This window comes from Nerophis ophidion, linkage group LG11, assembly GCF_033978795.1.
Source record: "Nerophis ophidion isolate RoL-2023_Sa linkage group LG11, RoL_Noph_v1.0, whole genome shotgun sequence".
NCBI classification, from domain to species: domain Eukaryota; kingdom Metazoa; phylum Chordata; class Actinopteri; order Syngnathiformes; family Syngnathidae; genus Nerophis; species Nerophis ophidion.
The window spans coordinates 35,219,771-35,239,666 of record NC_084621.1 but is presented as its reverse complement, the minus strand read 5'-3'; the positions used below and the strand labels follow the sequence as shown (position 1 = coordinate 35,239,666).

The window sequence follows — 19,896 nt, the reverse complement described above, 5'->3', positions numbered from 1 at the left end:
GCCCTTCTTGTCATTTCGGATTTGACAAAGGCCCAGTTAGTATACCTTCAAAAAATAGCCATCCTGTCTGTATCTGCTTTTTATGTCTTCCTTGTAAGTGGTGAGTATATTTTTTTACTCTATCCGTGAGGGTTTTGATAGGAGTTAAAGATGAGGTACTGGTCTGTGTGGGGCTTCTATGCCTGCACCTGGCACTCTAAAAAAGGCAATGTGTCTTCTTTGATGTCTTCCAAGGTGAATCTACCTTTTCAGGATTTTGTCTTAGCCCATGTGTTGTCAACAGTATGAACCAGTGGCTCTACCTGGTACTTCTACAGCCATGTTTTTCTTGTAAAGTTAAAAGTAAGTGGTGCTAAGGAAAAGTTGAATTGGGTCACATACCTAAACTGGAGAGTAAGGTTGGTTCTCTCCTGAAGACTGTCTTCTTGTTTCATTCGTTCCATGACCACTTCAAGACTTCATCTTCAGCAAGTCTCACATTTTGTTGGTAAAGTCTGTGGATAAGTAGGGGATATGGTTTGGGATGTTTACAACCAGTGGGGTAAGAATGGTGGCAAAGTTATTGCTGCTGGCCATAACCCTGAGTGCTCCTCAGAGCTGCTTTCTTGTGAATTTCCAGAAGGCCATCAATGCAAAATGTTGCTTCTCTTGGGTACAGGTGATAGTACATGTGGTGGCCGATTCCTTCCTCTTTCTCTAGCTTCTGAATAGAGTCAATGATATTATTGTGTGTTCAGTAGTTGGATCCCTCCTCAGCAATCAGCTTTCCCTCGTACTGTTGAGGATCAAAATGCATTTTCCCTTCTCATCTGGTAGAATGGTAATATCGTGGTCTATATTGTATACCGTATTTTTCGGATAATAAGTCGCAGTTTTTTTCATATTTGTGCGACAAATACTCCGGAGCGACTTATGTGTGAATTTATTAACACGTTACCGTAAAATATTAAATAATATTATTTATCTCATTCGCGGAGGAGATGAAGAAAATGTCAGCAATCGTCACACACACGTCAACCAATAAGAATTTGGCGGGGGAGGGTCATGGCAGAAGTGCATTGTGGGTCATGGGATGCTAACTGCTATATGCTATATGTTACTGCCATACAGTAGCTATTGAAATGGATCATTTCAACGTTGGCGGTAACTTATAAAAACTGAGAAGGGCTGAACAAAAATGGCACCGAAAAGGAAATGTTGTACTGCAGATTACAAGCTGGACGTCGTGAAATATGCAGCAGAAAATGACAAGAGGAAGCGGCGCATACCTTTGGAGTTGGCAGAGTTGTTTAGAAGTGACATCAAGGAAGAAGATTTCATCAGATTTATCGATTAGGAGTGACAGATTGTTTGGTAAACGTATTGCAAGTTCTATATCTTATAGTTATTTGAATGACTCTTACCATAATATGTTACGTTAACATACCAGGCACGTTCTCCGTTGGTTGTTTATGCGTCATATAACGTACACTTATTCAGCCTGTTGTTCACTATTCTTTATTTATTTTGAATTGCCTTTCAAATGTCTATTCTTGGTGTTGGATTTTATCAAATAAATTTCCCCCAAAAAATGCAGGTTATACTCCAGTGCGACTTATATATGTTTTTTTTCCTTCTTTATTTTGCATTTTCGGCCCGTGTGATGTTTACCCCGGAGCGATTTATAATCCAAAAGATACTGTGTACTTTTCATAAATAAAGGCATATCTCAATACTGTAAATAGTTGATCTGAATGTTTTATCTTTTGATATTTACCAGGATCCTTACCAGGAATTGTGCAACATATTAAGTTTTCTCAATCAACAATATTTAGATGTTGTCAATGATGTCTAGTTTCAACTAAATTTAAACACACACGTTTAACCTAACTTCTTACAGTCACCTTTAAGTCCCCTTTCCTATAATAGTGTTTAATTTCATCCTTTAGGTTTTCCCGATCGTTTCACTTGTCATGTTGTCCTTATGCTACCTGCCTGGCGTTATCGCCGCCTTCCTTCAGCTATACAGAGGCACAAAGTACAGGTAATCATTTAAAAGTCCACTAAGCAAGCTGCAGGATGTGCATGGCTAAAACCAAAACTAACTTCTTCATGCAGGCGTTTCCCTAACTGGCTGGACCGTTGGATGTTGTGCAGGAAGCAGATGGGCCTGATTGCGCTGGGGTTTGCCTTTCTCCATGCAATCTATACATTCATCATTCCTATTCGCTACGCTGTCAGGCATAAACTCATCTCTCGTGTGGTGGACGAGGTACTTGTGTTAGCAGCTGATCAATAGATTTACAAGAGGTATATTCTAGTTAAGATGTGGGTGACCCAAATCTGCGGTCCTCTCCAAGGTTTCTCATAGTAATTCACATTGACATCACACTGGGTTGTGAGTTTTTTCTTGCCCTCAGAACGGAGGGTGTCATTGTGGCTTGTGCAGCCCTTTGCGACACTTGTGATTTAGGGCTAAATAAATAAACATTGATTTATTGATTGATTCCCTCTTTGCAGATGAAGAACAACAAAACTACCCCGTTTGACTTCGATAACACAGAAGCATGGGGAACTGACTCCTTCTACGTACTTGGCATCCTTGGTTTCTTTCTTTATGTCCTGCTTGGCCTGACGTCGCTGCCCTCTGTTGGAGGCTCACTCAGCTGGAGAGAGTTCAGCTTCATTCAGGTCAGAGCATATTTGCACATATTTTGTTTTCACATATTGATGAATTCATTGTCACACACTCAAGAAGGCAACGTCTGCACACACACGTGCACACACACACGCACGCACGAACGAACGCACGCATACACACACACACACACACACACACACACACACACACGCACACGCATGCACACACACACCCACACACACACACGTACACACAAACACACGCTTTTCCTTCCCATGTCTTTCTTTGCACTCATCCAATAACTCATCAGGACTCAGCCAGTACATTGTCACCAGAAAATTAAAAAATATTTTAGAAAATGTACATTTCCCCCACTGTGGTGTTTAAAAAATATATATCAGCTTTGAAAATAAAGTCACAACAGGGAAGCAAAAGAGCAGCGGTTTGCCGACCCCTGTTCTATACCAGATGTGGAAATACATGAGCAGCGTTAGAAATGACTAAAATATTGTTTCGATGTTGTTGTAAGTATAATGTTTTTATATATATATATATATATTTTTTTTTTTTTAATGTGTTTGTTTATCGGCACCCATACTTTTAAAAATTGACTGACAAAAATGTATAGTACTACATGTTAAAACATTTATTATTATTTAAGTATGTAGTTGTTTTCCTGTATTTCCAAGGAATAACAACAAACAGAGGCTGTGCAAAATGTGCATATACTGTATCTAGATATGTGTTATTCTGTGTTTAGTTATTTTGGTGTGTTATTTTCAGACTAAATACAAATAATGTTTTTTATTAAGTCAGTTTTTTATACAATTTAAAAATGTATTTCTCAATTTAATGACTGTTTGTGTGTGTGTGTGTGTGTGTGTGTGTGTGTGTGTGTGTGTGTGTGTGTGTGTGTGTGTGTGTGTGCGCGCGTGTGTGTATATGTCGGCTGCATTCGGGCGGAAGGCGGTGTACACCCTGGATAAGTCGCTACCTCATTACAGGGCTATTTTTATAATAGTATTTGAATTTGTTGTAGTAAAATAATTGTCATGGGTATCTTGAAGTTTAATTTATCTAATGTTAAAAGAAAGACTGTGACAAGCATCAGAAAGAAGCAGAGATAAAAGGGATGAGTTATCATTTTTTTAGATAAGAGACCATTCTGTAGGACTAAAATATTAAATTAAAAAAAGATAAGTTTTTGTAGTCATGACGCGCACCCTAGTGCTATTGTTCTTATCCTACGCTTACTATCAGCAAATTCTCTTTTAATAGCCTTTATGATCATTTGCAATTAAACTTCCAAGTTTTTCTTATCAGAGTTATGAAAGTGCTGTAAAAGCAATGCGTCATGGGCTCTTTGCTCCCCAGAGCCTAGTTAACTAACTCCCGAACACGGGCACGCATAGTGAATGCCTTGGCTACTTTTAGCTCTGCATTTGAAATGTTAAGTTATTCATTAGACTGAATTATGATCGCAGGTAAAATCCCCACACCCACCCTCTGCTAATACAGGTCACAGGTAAAGGTCATGTGCACAGATGGAGCGATAGCGAGGAAGTGGCTCCTTTAGAGAGGTCAAAATAATTGATCCTTTGAGAAGAGAAGAAAAGAAACAAGACGAGTGAGGTGGATTTGCATAGATCATTGTTGTGATCACACGTGCCAACAAGAGGATGTTTCGGATTTGAATATTCATCATGCAAGTGTGTTTGTTTTTCACTTGACTTGCATTTGTGAGTAAAATAATATCATTATGACCGTCTTAGGACACAACTGTACTGCAATTATATTTGTTTGCTGTGCAGGAGCGTAGTGTAAGGACGCACAAGACTAAGTGATTAACAATAACCAAACAGCAAAGGACACACAGGCCACAACACCAATTATTCTGCAACAGCTGGGAAGAAGGGATTTTTTATTTCACTATTAAACTCAATGTGACTATTTCTATTCATGAAGTCAGCGGGAGAGTAGTCTGATCCATCTACAAAAACAAATCACGTTAGTCCAAAGCAACATTGGCTATGTGACATATGTTATGCCTAAAGGTTTATGCATGTGTTCTTCTTGTTGAGGTTGGTCCTTCCAAATATTTAGCAAACGTCCTCTCGAGGGATACAACTCTGGCTATGGTTATGGTTTTACTTTATTTTGAACATGTATTCAAGGTTAAATTCTGGTACGTCACATAGTTTGTTTCACACTTCAGCATATCTGAAAAGGAGTAGGAAGAAGCAGAGTTCATTTTATCCTAACCCTTCTCAGTTTCACAATAACTAATATCACTTTTGTTCACTCCTTCTGTTCAACCTGTGACATGCATAATACATAATTATGTAATAACTATGGAGTAAAACTTGGCTATAATTTAGAGTAGTCAGTGTAGAGCTTGTATAGCAGTATATACGTAAACGTTTGACCCAGTCAATTTGGTCACATTTTCAGACCCATAATAAATTCATAAAATAACCAAACCTCATAATTTTTTGGTGGAAAAACAAGTATATGTTCCAATCACTCTATCACAAAAAAATAAGAGTTGTTGAAATTATTGGAAACTCAAGACACCCATGAAATTATGTCCCTCACTGTCAGGCTTGGACAAAGAATTGAACTCAGATTCACAGAAGGGATACATCGTTAGGCTTTTATTTTGACAGCTCTTTTACCTCCAGAGTCAGAGTAAAACAATATCTACAAATAACAAAAACTATCGGCGAAAAAGGTTCCAAAAACAAAAAGAACAACCGAGAATCACTCCTAAAAGGAGGAGAACACAAAAACAAAGACGAACTATAATTTCCGCCGTATCTGCTATAAAACTTATTAACATAAAACGCTCCAACAGGAGAAAGAAAACAATGACTATGAACATTTCTACATTTGATCTTAATCTAATAATGGTTAAGAAAAATTCACTCAGAAATTTGAGAAAAGAAAGAATCATATGAAAAAAATAATTACTCACCACTTCGATCGAAAAAAAATAAATAACACAAATCACTCTACTGAGGAGGGGAAAAGTCAAACTCAAAATAGCAGCATGGGAATTCAGCATCCAGAAATATAAGCGTGGGACGAGGCAAGGCATGGACATGGACATGGAGGCAAGACAGGCACGATAACTCGAGACAATCTGGCACAGAACAAGGGGAGGCGTGGGCTTATATGACACATGAGGGTAATGGGAAACAGGTGGAAACAATCAGGGGTCAGGGATCAGGGATGATACTAGACTGATGACACAAGAGGAAGGGCAAGTGATCTGAAACAAGTTACTTTTCAAAATAATACGTGCAATTCACAAGACAAAAGAAACCAAGACATGACATCCCTCACATACACTCACAAGTGTATGTAAACTTTTGACCACGACTGTATTTACTATTCACAAAAAAAAAAAAAAATTACAAGTGAGTACATCTCAGTGAATATGTCCAAACTGCGTTCATGGCGACAATATTTAGTGTTATTGTATGATTTTTGTTGAAACCAGCTTTTTAAAACAAGTGTAAACACCGTGATTAGATTTTTCTCGCCTTTTGAGGACCGGGCAAAAATACTGAATGTGTTGGCTTACCGCTAACTTTTGATAAATTAAAAAAGTTGGCCATTAATGGCTGGACAATTAGCGAATTTTAATCTCGATTTCCATTTAGTTTTGTTCACAATCATAAGACTGTTATAATAAAAAATGCGTCCAAATTCCTGAGCTTGTAACAGTGAAAGGGATGAATGAGCGTATGAGTGAAAAAAAAGAATACGTCTACTAGAAGTTTGGGATCTCACCACGGTTGCTACTTTGTATTTGATGCCGCACTGGTACGTCCAATCAATAATCACAGAACTCATCAAAAAAAGTAAGGCCATATGATCTCTGAATTAAGAAAACTGCAGAATTGGCAAATAAAACGGAATCCGCTGTTAAATGCAGAATATCACAGAAATTGTCATTACTGTAAGTCAATTGTCACTATGAGGAGAAGGAACATTTGTTTGAGAAAACAATGTGTCCGATAATGCTCATTCATCCCTGAAACCCTTAAACGCCTCGTCCTTGACAAACAATGTGGAGACAGCCGCTTGAAACACAGCCCGAACATCGAACCTAAAGCTAGCAGGAATAATTCATACACCCACAACACATCTCACCTGCTTGTGTTGTTGTGAACGACATCGTTGATGTAAGATTAATGTACAAACAGGACAGCAGTGGCAAATTGAGTGGCTGTTTTTTTATTTTCTCAAACAGCCTCAATTTGTCAGCTTGAAGCTCAGAACAGCAACACACTTCCTTTCCCCTCACAAAAACAACACTGTGCGCAACATCCGGTGTGACTTCACTAACAAAATGAAAGTTTCAAAGAAGTAACTTACACAAGCATAATCTACTGAAAACACCTAACGATACATTTACAAAACTATTATACTTTGATTTAAAATACTATTCAAATATACATTTAATTAACACACATTAATAACAATTTGTAAAGCCCTTTGAGACACTTTTGATTAAGGGCTGTATAGATACAAAGTAGTGTTGTCCAAGTACCAATATTTTGGTACCGGTACCAAAATTATTTTGATACTTTTCTGTACTTTTTGGAACTCTTCTAAATAAAGGGGACCACAATTTTTTTTATTATTGGCTTTTGTGGAACTTGCTTCCTAGCGGTCCCACTGACAGACACTTCACAGGAGCCAGGTGTGCAAATTTGAACAAACTTTTTAATGTGCATAGATTTTTCTGCAAGTCTTTCTCCTGCAGAACGTGACATTTCAGTCACATCCGTATCCTCTCTCCCCTCCTGCTCTCAGCCGCTTCCTGCCAGTTGTGTCTCGCCGTCAGCACTGCCACCCCCCCGTCTGATGGTGCTCTGTCTTCAGCACCATGGACAGAGGCGGTGACCTTTGATCCTGCAGGCAGCGCTGGTCCCATCTCCCTCCACAGCTTTATTTTAACAAACAATCTTTAGGTACATTAAACAAATGTTTCTTATTGCAAGTTTGTCCTTAAATAAAATATAGAACATAAAAGACAACTTGTCTTTTAGTAGTAAGTAAGCAAACAAAGGCCCCTAATTTAGCTTCCGACATATGCAATAACATATTGTGTCATTTTCCATTCTATTATTTTGTCAAAATCATTAGGGATAAGTGGTAGAAAATGACTGACCGGTACTTTTCAGCGGCGGTATAGTACCGAATATTATTCATTAGTATCGCTGTACTATACTAATACCGGTACAGTATATACCGTACAACCCTAATACAGAGTAGTACTAATAAATAATAATAACACATTTTATGTAAAGTAACATTGCCTGATTGCCATCAGGACATCCTAAAAGACTAGAGGTTACGAAAAAAGATTACAAAAATGGTAAGGATGGTAAAAAGAGGAAATTTAAAAAAGCAGTTCAATGGTAACAAATGCAGAAAAAGCACTAATTAAAACCTCTTTATTAAATACAAAAAAGCAGTTCAATGGTAACAAATGCAGAAAAAGCACTAATTAAAACCTCTTTATATGTGGAATTGAAAAAAGAGTAGAGAATTAAAACACCTGTTCACATTTTACGTAAACAAACACAAATGCTGATTTATTTTGCTGATAAGACACATATCTGCCAGCTCAAAATCACAACCACGTTTCACAGTGTGGTGAGTCAGAGTAATACAAGTGGCACTCCAATACAGAGCTTACAGCTTTATTTATAGAGAATAATGATTTCACATATACATCAAAATATTCAACAGACTGTAGATTACAAACTACATTGTCATGGTGTAAAAAAGTCAATGCAAACACTATTTTGGCGACATTGTGACCAGCAGACCAGCCAATAATTAATTAAAAGTAAGATACTCTGTAGCCTCATGTTAAGTTTGTGTGTAAATGTTGTGATTTTTACTGAAGTAAATGTTAAAATCCATATATAATTATAGAGAAAATACATTTCTAACAGAGATTATTTTTTGCTTTTTATTTTTCATTATGACATGTCTACTCCATCACATTCACATTCACCCTCCCCAACAAGAATCTTGTCATCTCGGAGGTGTTAGTAGGCTATAGGCAGCACTCAAGCACCATGACACACGTGTCTTGCTATTCACTTGTGTTGCCAACTATCTATCTTAGACAATAATGGATATGTGGACTCATTTTCAGTGTATAGTAATTATATGGTGTTATATAAGCTGTATATGCAGGACTTTGGGAAGGCCATTCTAATACCTTAATTCTAGCCTGATTTAGCCATTGCTTTACCACTTTTGTTTGGGGTCATTGTCCTGTTGGAACACTCAACTGCGCCCAAGACCCAACCTCCGGGCTGATTATTTTTGGTTGTTCTGTAGAATTTGGATGTAATCCAATCACTCTATCACAAAAAAATAAGAGTTCTACAAATTATTGGAAACTCAACACAGCCATGACATTATGTTCTTTATAAGTGTATGTAAACTTTTGATCCCGAATATATATATATATATATATATATATATATATATATATTGGCCCTGCGATGAGGTGGCGACTTGTCCAGGGTGTACCCCGCCTTGCGCCCGATTGTAGCTGAGATAGGCGCCAGCGCCCCCCGCGACCCCGAAAGGGAATAAGCGGTAGAAAATGGATGGATGGATATATATATATATATACTGTATATATGTCATGATCTGTGGTCCGGATCATGTTTTTGTGTTTTCAGTTAGTTTTGGACCCCTTTTGTTATTCCTTGTGCACCTGTGAGTTTGTTTCGTCACCATGGTTACTTGATTTTAACCTGCCTTGTACGCACACCTGATACTTGTCAGAGACTCTATTTAAGCCTACCTTTGTTATCACTCGTTCTGCCTTCATTGTGTTTGCTGCTTGCAACCTGTCGACGTCAGTTTTCTGCCTTGTTTTTAGTTTTTGCCAAGTGTTTTGACTAGTTAGTCTTGTTTGTTTTCTGTGCTAAGTGATTAGCCTTAGCTTCCACGTGCGACCGGCACGCATCCGTTTTTGTTTGTCGTGTGTGTATTATGATTTATGATAAATAAATCATGTGTTACCTTACGCCTTGGTCCGGAGCCGTCCGTTCTGCTTTCCGGCAGAACAGTCCCGCATAAAGATACGACCCTCACCTGACTATATATATATATATATATATATATCAGTGGTGTGCCGTCAGGGCCAGCAATGCCTTCTCTGCTGGCCTAACAATCATGATCATAAGTAAAGATAAAACGTATTTTTTTAATTTACTTTCCCTCAATATCTAAAACTATTCATATTCTCTTCATGTCATATTATACTCCTTCCAGCACTGTTGTTTTTTATTTTATAGAGTTTTTATCCAAACTGAATTTGTGTAGTTTATGTTGCAATGTTGTACCAAATTTGCCACAGGCCTTCAGATTCAGCAATGTGGGCGTCTGTGCACTGTCAGTGAACGGACACATACAGTGATAGACAGTTGCGATAGCCAATCAGATCACGCATTGTTGTCAATCAAACAATCAAACTAAGCATTTTTTCTGTTGTTTGATGAAAAGTTGTACTTTAAGTTATATATTTATATAATGTAACTTTGATGTAGCAAGCTACTTTTGCCGTGTAGCTCGCTACAATTCTCCGGGGATAACTTCCCCTTTAGTTCAGCTACATTTAGGCCATGTCTACACAAACACAGAGTTTCAAAAACACATATTTGGGGTTAAAACAATCTCCATCCACACAAGTGTAGATTCAAAACGGTCCATGTCTACACACAAACACATACACCTGCTGTCATGCACATTTTGTCCAATCGGATGGCTGAAAAAGCAGCAATAGCTGACTTGGTGGCATCACACCTCCTATTATGTGTATTTTGATATACTTCAGACGTACAATGACATGTACATTATCTTTAAAACCAACCTGCACGTACACAGTGCCCTGGGAACATTATTAAAGAGCGAATGCACGCCTGTGCTACTGAAACCCTAACACTCATAGAGGTAAAATATGTTCAGCAACACGAAAAACATTTTGCATGTTTAAATACCTGTATAAAGCACACAGATGTGTGCCGCTGCAAAACTGTTGTGGAATTATAAAGCATTTAATCATCTATATAGCGATATAGTACATGTGCAATGAAATGTGTATTGTCTTTAAAGGGGAACATTATCACAATTTCTGAAGGGTTGAAACCAATAAAAATCAGTTCCCAGTGGCTTATTTTATTTTTCATCACGCAATATCCCGAAAAACGCCTTCAAAGTGCCTGATTTTAACCGTCGTTATATCCACCCGTCACAGCGTGACCACACAGAAACAAACATGGCGTATACTACAGAAAGGTATAGCGATATTAGCTCGAATTCAGACTCGGATTTCAGCCCCGTAAGCGGTTCAACAGATCACGCATGTATTGAAACGGACGGTTGGAGTGTGGAGGCAGGTAGCGAAAACGAAATTGAAGAAGAAACTGAAGCTATTGAGCCATATCACGACAGAGAGCAGCACGGGAGAAAACGAGGAAGAATTCCGCGATGGCCTTCTAACCAACGATTGGTATGTGTTTGTTTGGCATTAAATGTGGGTGGAAGGAAAGGCTGGATGCTTATATAGCTACAAATGAGGCATAATGATGCAATATGTACATACAGCGAGCCTGAATAGCATGTTAGCATCGTTTGATTAGCAAACTCCACATAAGTCAATAACATCAACAAAACTCACCTTTGTGCATTCATGCACAACGTTATAAGTTTGGTGGACAAAATGAGACGGAAAAAGAAGTGGTATAAATCACGTTTTAGCCAAGACATCCAGGGGGTTTACCTCGCTGCCGTAATCGCTTGCCGTGCTCCGTCGTCCCTGAATAGCTCACGCACTCCGGCAGTTTCAGTGGTGGTCTATTTTCCAATATTGCAGATTTCTTTGACTTTATCGTTGGAACTGCATCTGCTTTGAGTGTCGCAGGATATCCACACATTCTTGCCATCTCTGTGGTAGCATAGCTGTCGTCGGTAAAGTGTGCAGAACAAACGAGGGACTTTCGCATCTTTTGGCCACTGGTGCAACTTGAAACCGTCTCTGTTCGTGTTGTTACACCCTCCGACAACACACCGACGAGGCATGATGTCTCCAAGGTACAGGAAAACAGTCGAAAAAACGGAAAATAACAGAGCTGATTTGACTTGGTGTGTGTAATAGGATTGAGAAAATGGCGGATCGCTTCATTTTGTGACGTCACGGGTGAAAGGTCATCGCTCCGACAGGCTATCAATTGAAAGGCGTTTAAATCGCCAAATTCACCCTTTTAGAGTTCGAAAATCGGTTAAAAAACATATGGGTTTTTTTCTACAACATCAAGGTATATATTGACACTTACATAGGTCTGGTGATAATGTTCCCCTTTAACATCAGTACACACTACAAGGAGGACGCCACGTAATGTTTTTTTTTATTTGCTTGGTCGCTTTTTACACGCCTGCACGGTCTACAAAAACAGAAGCAAGACACGTGAGCTAACTTCATGATTTGTCGTAAAATAAGGACTAAAAATGTAAGATAAGGTTGCACTTTTCTTATGACACAGAGCAAAAAGTCTTGCTAGTAAAAGTTGTCCCATCAGGTGGAGGTTGGAGAGCGATCGTATCTGAAACAGCTGACTGTCATTAGCGTCGCCAGGAGTGTCGCAAAGTTAATTTTGATGCATCTTTTTTATTAATGTTGAGTGAAAAGAGCAGCATGTTTACATTCAAACATACAGTAAGTCATCGTGTAGTGTGATTAAAGCCAGCAAGGCAGTGTTGTTGAGCTTTGAAAATGACAGCACACAACCGTGACGTCATCACAAGTCCGCATGTGTGCCGTGTACAAGCATACGCTAAGCGGAGAGTTTTGGATTCCGACACTTTGGCCAGTGTTTGCAAAAGTCTGCATTTTTAAAGACACATTTACTGTATGTGTCTTCGTGTTGACAACAGGCCTAAACGCAGAGATAATTATGCGTTTATTAAGTATCCGTGTTGGTGTGGACATGGCCTTAATCAAGAGTAACTTGGATAACTACATTTTCCAAGTAGCTTTTCCATCATTGGTACTGCATTCTGAAAAATTATCAGTAGCAAATTCCTTCTTTTTTTTACCACTTTGTAGTTAAGGTTCTTCATCACGTACACCTCTACGTCTCCTCCGTTCTTGTTAGGTCTGTTGATGTATTTTAGTTCATATCATTGGAGGTCAAAATCTATTCCATTTTTATCATGCATGTTTCTCTGACAGTGATCGCTATGAAAGGCTTGTGGATTTCTTTTGAAAAGGACTTCATGCCATGGACATTTCCGCACAAACGTGCCATTGAAATGAATAATTAACTATATGGCAACTAGGGTTGTACGGTATACCAGTGTGACAGTCTCTTGCTGTCGTGCGGGTTCTCAGGACCACCAAGGAATGACATTCTGTCAAGCAGGTGTAGACTTTAGCAGATTAGCAGATTAGTCTCTCTTAACAGGTGGCTGGATAGCTTCTGCAGACAACAGGGATTTACGTTTATTGATAATTGGCCCTCTTTCTGGGGCAAACCAGGCTTGCTGAGGAGAGACGGCCTTCACCCTAACCAGGAAGGCGCTATCCTCTTGTCTCGGAACATAGACTTCGCATTGAGCCACATTTGACTAACTGCACTAGAGCAAGCCCGGTCACAGGCAATTACAGAGCCTGCTAGCCTGGGTATGGAGTCAGTTAAGTTAGAACTAGCCAGCGCCAGGCTGGATGATCCCTGTACACATAGCAATTGTCGTAGAATAATACACAACTCACAAAATGTTTTTTCTACTGTGTCTATGACTACGTCAGAGTTAGACATGCGTTCTACTGAGGTGGCAAATTATGATGCGTTCAGTTTATCGCAGCGCCAAGTAGACAATCTGAAAATTCCCGTCATATCAATTCCTAGATATGGTCGTAATTACTTTAAGTACACTGCGCATAATAAACGCAACATTATTAATATTGCTACTACGGATAATTTTATCAACAACTCCTTAAAACAGCCCACTACCTATAATATGGGCTTTCTAAACATCAGATCTTTGTCTCCCAAAACGTTATTAGTCAATGAGGTCATTAGAGACAACAACCTTAACGTCATCGGTCTTAGGGAAACCTGGCTTAAACCAGACGACTTTTTTGCGATAAATGAGGCATCCCCTCCTAACTATACGAATGCGCATATTGCCCGTCACCTCAAAAGGGGAGGGGGTGTCGCACTAATATACAACGAAAACTTTAACTTTAGTCCTAACTTAAATAATAAATATAAATCGTTTGAGGTGCTTTCTATGAAGTCTGCCACACCTCTGCCTCTGTGCCTGGCCGTTATCTACCGCCCCCCAGGGCCCTATTCGGACTTTATTATAGAATTCTCAGAGTTTGTTGCTGATCTAGTGACGCACGCCGATAATATAATTATAATGGGGGACTTTAATATCCATATGAATACCCCATTGGACCCACCGTGCGTGGCGCTCCAGACTATAATTGATAGCTGTGGTCTTACACAAATAATAAATGAACCGATGCATCGCAGCGGTAATACGATAGACCTAGTGCTTGTCAGAGGTATCACCGTCTCCAAAGTTATGATACTCCCGTATACTAAAGTAATGTCCGATCATTACCTTATAAAATTCGAAGTTCAGACTCATGTTCGGCAAGCTAATAATAATAATAACTGCTATAGCAGCCGCAACATTAATGCTGCCACAACGACGACTCTTGCGGACCTACTGCCCTCGGTAATGGCACCGTTCCCAAAGTATGTGGGCTCTATTGATAACCTCACTAATAACTTTAACAACGCCCTGCGCGAAACCATTGATAGTATAGCACCGCTGAAGTTAAAAAAGGCTCCAAAAAGGCGTACGCCATGGTTTACTGAAGAAACTAGAGCTCAGAAATTATTATGTAGAAAGCTGGAACGCAAATGGCGCACGACTAAACTTGAGGTGCACCATCAAGCATGGAGTGATAGTTTAATAACTTATAAACGCATGCTTACCTTAGCTAAAACAAATTATTACTCAAATCTCATCCGCATTAATAAAAACGATCCAAAATTTTTGTTTAGTACAGTAGCATCGCTAACCCAACAAGGGACTCCTTCCAGTAGCTTCACCCATTCGGCAGATGACTTTATGAAGTTCTTTAATAAGAAAATTGAACTTATTAGAAAGGAGATTAAAGACAATGCGTCCCAGTTACAACGGGGTTATAGTAACACAGATACGATTGTATATACGGCGGATACTGCAAATATCCAAAATAGTTTCTCTCGTTTTGATGAAATAACATTAGAAGGATTGTTACAACGTGTAAATGGAATAAAACAAACAACATATTTACTTGACCCACTTCCTGGGAAACTTATCACGGAGCTTTTTGTATTATTAGGTCCATCAGTGCTAAATATTATAAACTTATCACTTTCCTCGGGCACTGTTCCCGTTGCATTCAAAAAAGCGGTTATTCATCCTCTTCTTAAAAGACCTAACCTCGATCCTGACCTCATGGTAAACTACCGACCGGTGTCTCACCTTCCCTTTATTTCGAAAATCCTCGAAAAAATTGTTGCAGAGCAGCTAAATGAGCACTTAGCGTTTAACAATCTATGTGAAACCTTTCAATCCGGTTTCAGGGCAAATCACTCGACTGAGACAGCCCTCGCAAAATTGACTAATGATCTATTGCTAACGATGGACTCTGATGCGTCATCTATGTTGCTGCTCCTCGATCTTAGCGCTGCTTTCGATACCGTCGATCATAATATTTTATTAGAGCGTATCAAAATACGAATTGGTATGTCAGACTCAGCTCTGTCATGGTTTAACTCTTATCTTACTGATAGGATGCAGTGCGTCTCCTATAACAGTGTGACCTCGGACTATGTTAAGGTAACGTGTGGAGTTCCTCAGGGTTCGGTCCTTGGCCCTGTACTCTTCAGCATCTACATGCTGCCACTAGGTGACGTCATACGCAAATACGGTATTAGCTTTCACTGTTATGCTGATGACACCCAACTTTACATGCCCCTAAAGCTGACCAACACGCCGGACTGTAGTCAGTTGGAAGCGTGTCTTAATGAAATTAAACAATGGATGTCCGTTAACTTTTTGCAACTTAATGCCAAAAAAACGGAAATGCTGATTATCGGTCCTGCTAGACACCGACCTCTATTTAATAATACAACTTTAACATTTGACAACCAAATCATAAAACAAGGTGACTCTGTAAAAAATCTGGGTATTATCTTCGACCCAACTCTCTCCTTTGAGTCACACATTAAAAGCGTTACTAAAACGGCCTTCTTTCATCTCCGTAATATCGCTAAAATTCGCTCCATTCTGTCCACTAAAGACACTGAGATCATTATCCATGCGTTTGTTACGTCTCGTCTCGATTACTGTAACGTATTATTTTCGGGTCTCCCCATGTCTAGCATTAAAAGATTACAGTTGGTACAAAATGCGGCTGCTAGACTTTTGACAAGAACAAGAAAGTTTGATCATATTACGCCTGTACTGGCTCACCTGCACTGGCTTCCTGTGCACTTAAGATGTGACTTTAAGGTTTTACTACTTACGTATAAAATACTACACGGTCTAGCTCCAGCCTCTCTTGCCGATTGTATTGTACCGTATGTCCCGGCAAGAAATCTGCGTTCAAAAGACTCCGGCTTATTAGTGATTCCTAGAGCTCAAAAAAAGTCTGCGGGCTATAGTGCGTTTTCCGTTCGGGCTCCAGTACTCTGGAATGCCCTCCCGGTAACAGTTCGAGATGCTACCTCAGTAGAAGCATTTAAGTCTCATCTTAAAACTCATCTGTATACTCTAGCCTTTAAATAGACCTCCTTTTTAGACCAGTTTATCTGCCGCTTCTTTTCTTTCTCCTATGTCCCCCCCTCCCTTGTGGAGGGGGTCCGGTCCGATGACCATGGATGAAGTACTGACTGTCCAGAGTCGAGACCCAGGATGGACCGCTCGTCGGGACCCAGGATGGACCGCTCGCCTGTATCGGTTGGGGACATCTCTACGCTGCTGATCCGCTTGAGATGGTTTCCTGTGGACGGGACTCTCACTGCTGTCTTGGAGCCACTATGGATTGAACTTTCACAGTATCATGTTAGACCCGCTCGACATCCATTGCTTTCGGTCCCCTAGAGGGGGGGGGTTGCCCACATCTGAGGTCCTCTCCAAGGTTTCTCATAGTCAGCATTGTCACTGGCGTCCCACTGAATGTGAATTCTCCCTGCCCACTGGGTGTGAGTTTTCCTTGCCCTTTTGTGGGTTCTTCCGAGGATGTTGTAGTCGTAATGATTTGTGCAGTCCTTTGAGACATTTGTGATTTGGGGCTATATAAATAAACATTGATTGATTGATTGAATTATTTTTCAAACGTGAAAAGTCTCTACAGGTTGCTTTTCAGCCTTGCCGTGTCCTGCTTTCACTGCCGCTCCACCTTTTCAGTCGCGTACATCTTCGTCTTCCTGTGGCTCTCTCTCGCTCTCGCTCAGTATCCGCTTCTCTTTGGCTTCTTCTGTGATCTCCGGCTCTCTCGTCGGCGTTTACGGCCCCTCCCCTTTTATACAGTGCGAGAGGAGATTTAAATTGTGCCCAGCTGAGCGACCCACGCACCTGATAATATTTGCAGGGTTGATTCCGGCGCACCCTGCCTTGCTGCTTACTCGCAGTCCACGCCTCCTCACCACCATTTTGGGCCTGCCTCGCTGTCAGACAGCCGGCCACACCTCCTCGCTGCCATCTTGCAGCGGGCTACAGTGCGCCCTGCTTTGCGGGTTGGACTGCCGACTCCGCCTCTCCACAACGAGTATTAGTATAGTACCGCGTTACTCATTAATCATATTCGGTACTATACCGCCTCTGAAAATGACCTTGTCCTTACTAATGTTGACAAAATAATAGAATGATAAATGACACAATATATTACTGCATATATCAGCAGCTAAATTAGGAGCCTTTGTTTGCCTACTTACTACTAAAAGACAAGTTGTCTCGGATGTTCACTATTTTATTTAAGGACAAACTTGTAATAAGAAACATACGTTTAATGTACCGTAAGATTTTTTGTTAAAATAAAGCCAATGGTGCAATTTTTTGTGGTCCCCTTTATTTAGAAAAGTACCGAAAATTTTCAAAATACTTTTGCTACCGGTACCAAAATGTTAGTATCGGGACAACACTAATAGCAACTATATTTATTGTCGCAAATATTTTATTCATCTGTGTAATAAAAACAATTGTTACCAATGTTGGAGAAAAAAATTGTGCCTGCATTAATACTATGCTCAAAATCCTGGCTCTTACTACTTATTAGTATTTGTGTGGAATGTAGGTGTTGGTTTTCTTTCAGATTTTATTATCATTGTCGTTGTCGAAGCAGTGTTAACTTTAATATTTGCTTCCCACCGTGTCCAAAAACTCATTCAATCCAGACGACACTGAAGGTTTCCGGGATTTTAAATTGTTTTTTTTTTTTAGCTTTTAACATCGTAGCAGCTTGTTGATGGCAGTTGCCCCTTCAGCGACTTGCGGCAGTTGTAACTTGTTTATTTCAACAATTGTGTACCTTGCGCCATTCAAAGATCAACTGGAGGTGTCAGCCCGTCAACTGAGATCACTCTGTGTGGTCGGTAACACTTTAAAACAGCTTCAAACTCTCCGTACAATCTCAGTGTAGTTTCTGGTTATTAGGCAATCAATTTGAATTGTCTTTTGGGCCTTTGGCTTGAGGCTAACGGCTCTTTCAATTTGCCTTATGTCAGCTAATCTGTGCCTCCCACCGGACCAAATGCAGTTCCAAGATGCCGGCTCTCCTGTGTCGGTGATCACAATCAGTGGTCAAAAAAGCTTTAAAAATATATTTAAAAAAGCCCCCGTAGCCAAAGCGGAGCCATTTTCTGTGTGTCTTCTCCCATTGACAGGAAGTGACAAATACATTGACTACTCTTAAGTATATCTAATTAACTTGATTTAATGTACCCACTTTTCTAATGAGAATGCATCTTTTTTTTTTTTATCCTCCACAGTCCAAACTGGGCCATGTGACCCTGTTCATATGCACTGTTCATGGTTACATTTACGGCTGGAATAAATTCCTGCGCCTCTCCACGTACAAGTGGTACACACCACCAGGCTACATGCTGTGTCTGGTGGTGCCCTCGGTGGTGCTGGTGCTCAAAATGCTCATCCTGCTGCCGTGTGTGGATGGCACTCTCACCCGCATTCGACAGGGCTGGGAGCGGACCCAGTCGTCGGAGGAGGAGACGGGCGGGATCAAGGCCACCAACCTGTGATCTCTGACTTCAACCGAGGTGAACTCGGGAGATTAGTTAATGGAAAGAAAAAAATACTTTTAGCAACTTTTTTGATGAGTAATGTTGATAAGTGTCGCACTTTTACGTGACAACAGTACGAATATTTGAAACAGCTGGACTATGCAATAGTGAGCAAAATAAGGTAAGCCATCATGCAGGCCTTTCCAGGATATAAATGTCTATTTTTCCTGAGATTTGAAAGTGCTGTATGATTCGCTGAACGTGTCAAAAAATAGACAAATATCCCCTGACGGCACACATTGTTTTGATAAACAGAAGCAATCATTTCCATTCTTCTTCCTCCAAATGGAGCATCCCTGAAGCGGTGCTCGTCTCTGGGTGTGTCTCATTGCCTAAATCAGCCTCCCTCTCAAAGGCACTCACACAGAATTAGAATAAAGTGTTCAGCGTAGTGTAACACACTCCCTCAGCCGGTGTGATTAAACACACTTCACACGCTCTAAATTGGTTGCAACACGAGCAGAACCAGGTTCGGTGTGCAAGCAAACAGAGCGTCAAAACATCACAAATAATACATTGTGTTGTGCTTACAGAATATCAGCGATGATGAGTTTTAATAAGTACATTTTCTCCTCCAGTCGTCTTTCAGTGTGATTAACCCCAAATAATCCACTATTTTCTGTCTTCCCCCATAGGTAGCGACATAATGATGGGAGAAAACCAATATGATAAAGCTAGACAATGGTATATTATGCTATGATATATAAATTAATTCTGTATAAAAATATATCAGTTACTTAGTGTAAGACCGCCGTGAGGGATGTCTTGTCTTGTTTTGTTATGTCTTGTGATTTGCATGTTTTATTTTGAAAAGCAACTCCTCTTGTTTCAGATCACGGGCCCTTCTTCTTGTGTCACCATTCTGACGTC

At 40.0% G+C, this 19,896-nt stretch overlaps 1 protein-coding gene across 1 annotated transcript in view; it reads left to right on the top strand.

The window, feature by feature from the left end:
• Nucleotides 1-18,992, top strand: part of LOC133561981 (metalloreductase STEAP4-like) — a 52,435-nt gene extending 33,443 nt beyond the window's left edge. The window contains exons 6-9 of the mRNA XM_061915741.1: nt 1,929-2,023; nt 2,098-2,251; nt 2,500-2,670; nt 18,718-18,992. Of these exons, the coding sequence (XP_061771725.1) occupies nt 1,929-2,023; nt 2,098-2,251; nt 2,500-2,670; nt 18,718-18,984 (687 nt within the window). The 3' untranslated portion in view covers nt 18,985-18,992. The remainder of the gene's footprint in view (nt 1-1,928; nt 2,024-2,097; nt 2,252-2,499; nt 2,671-18,717) is intronic.
• The last annotated feature ends 904 nt before the right edge of the window (nt 18,993-19,896 follow it).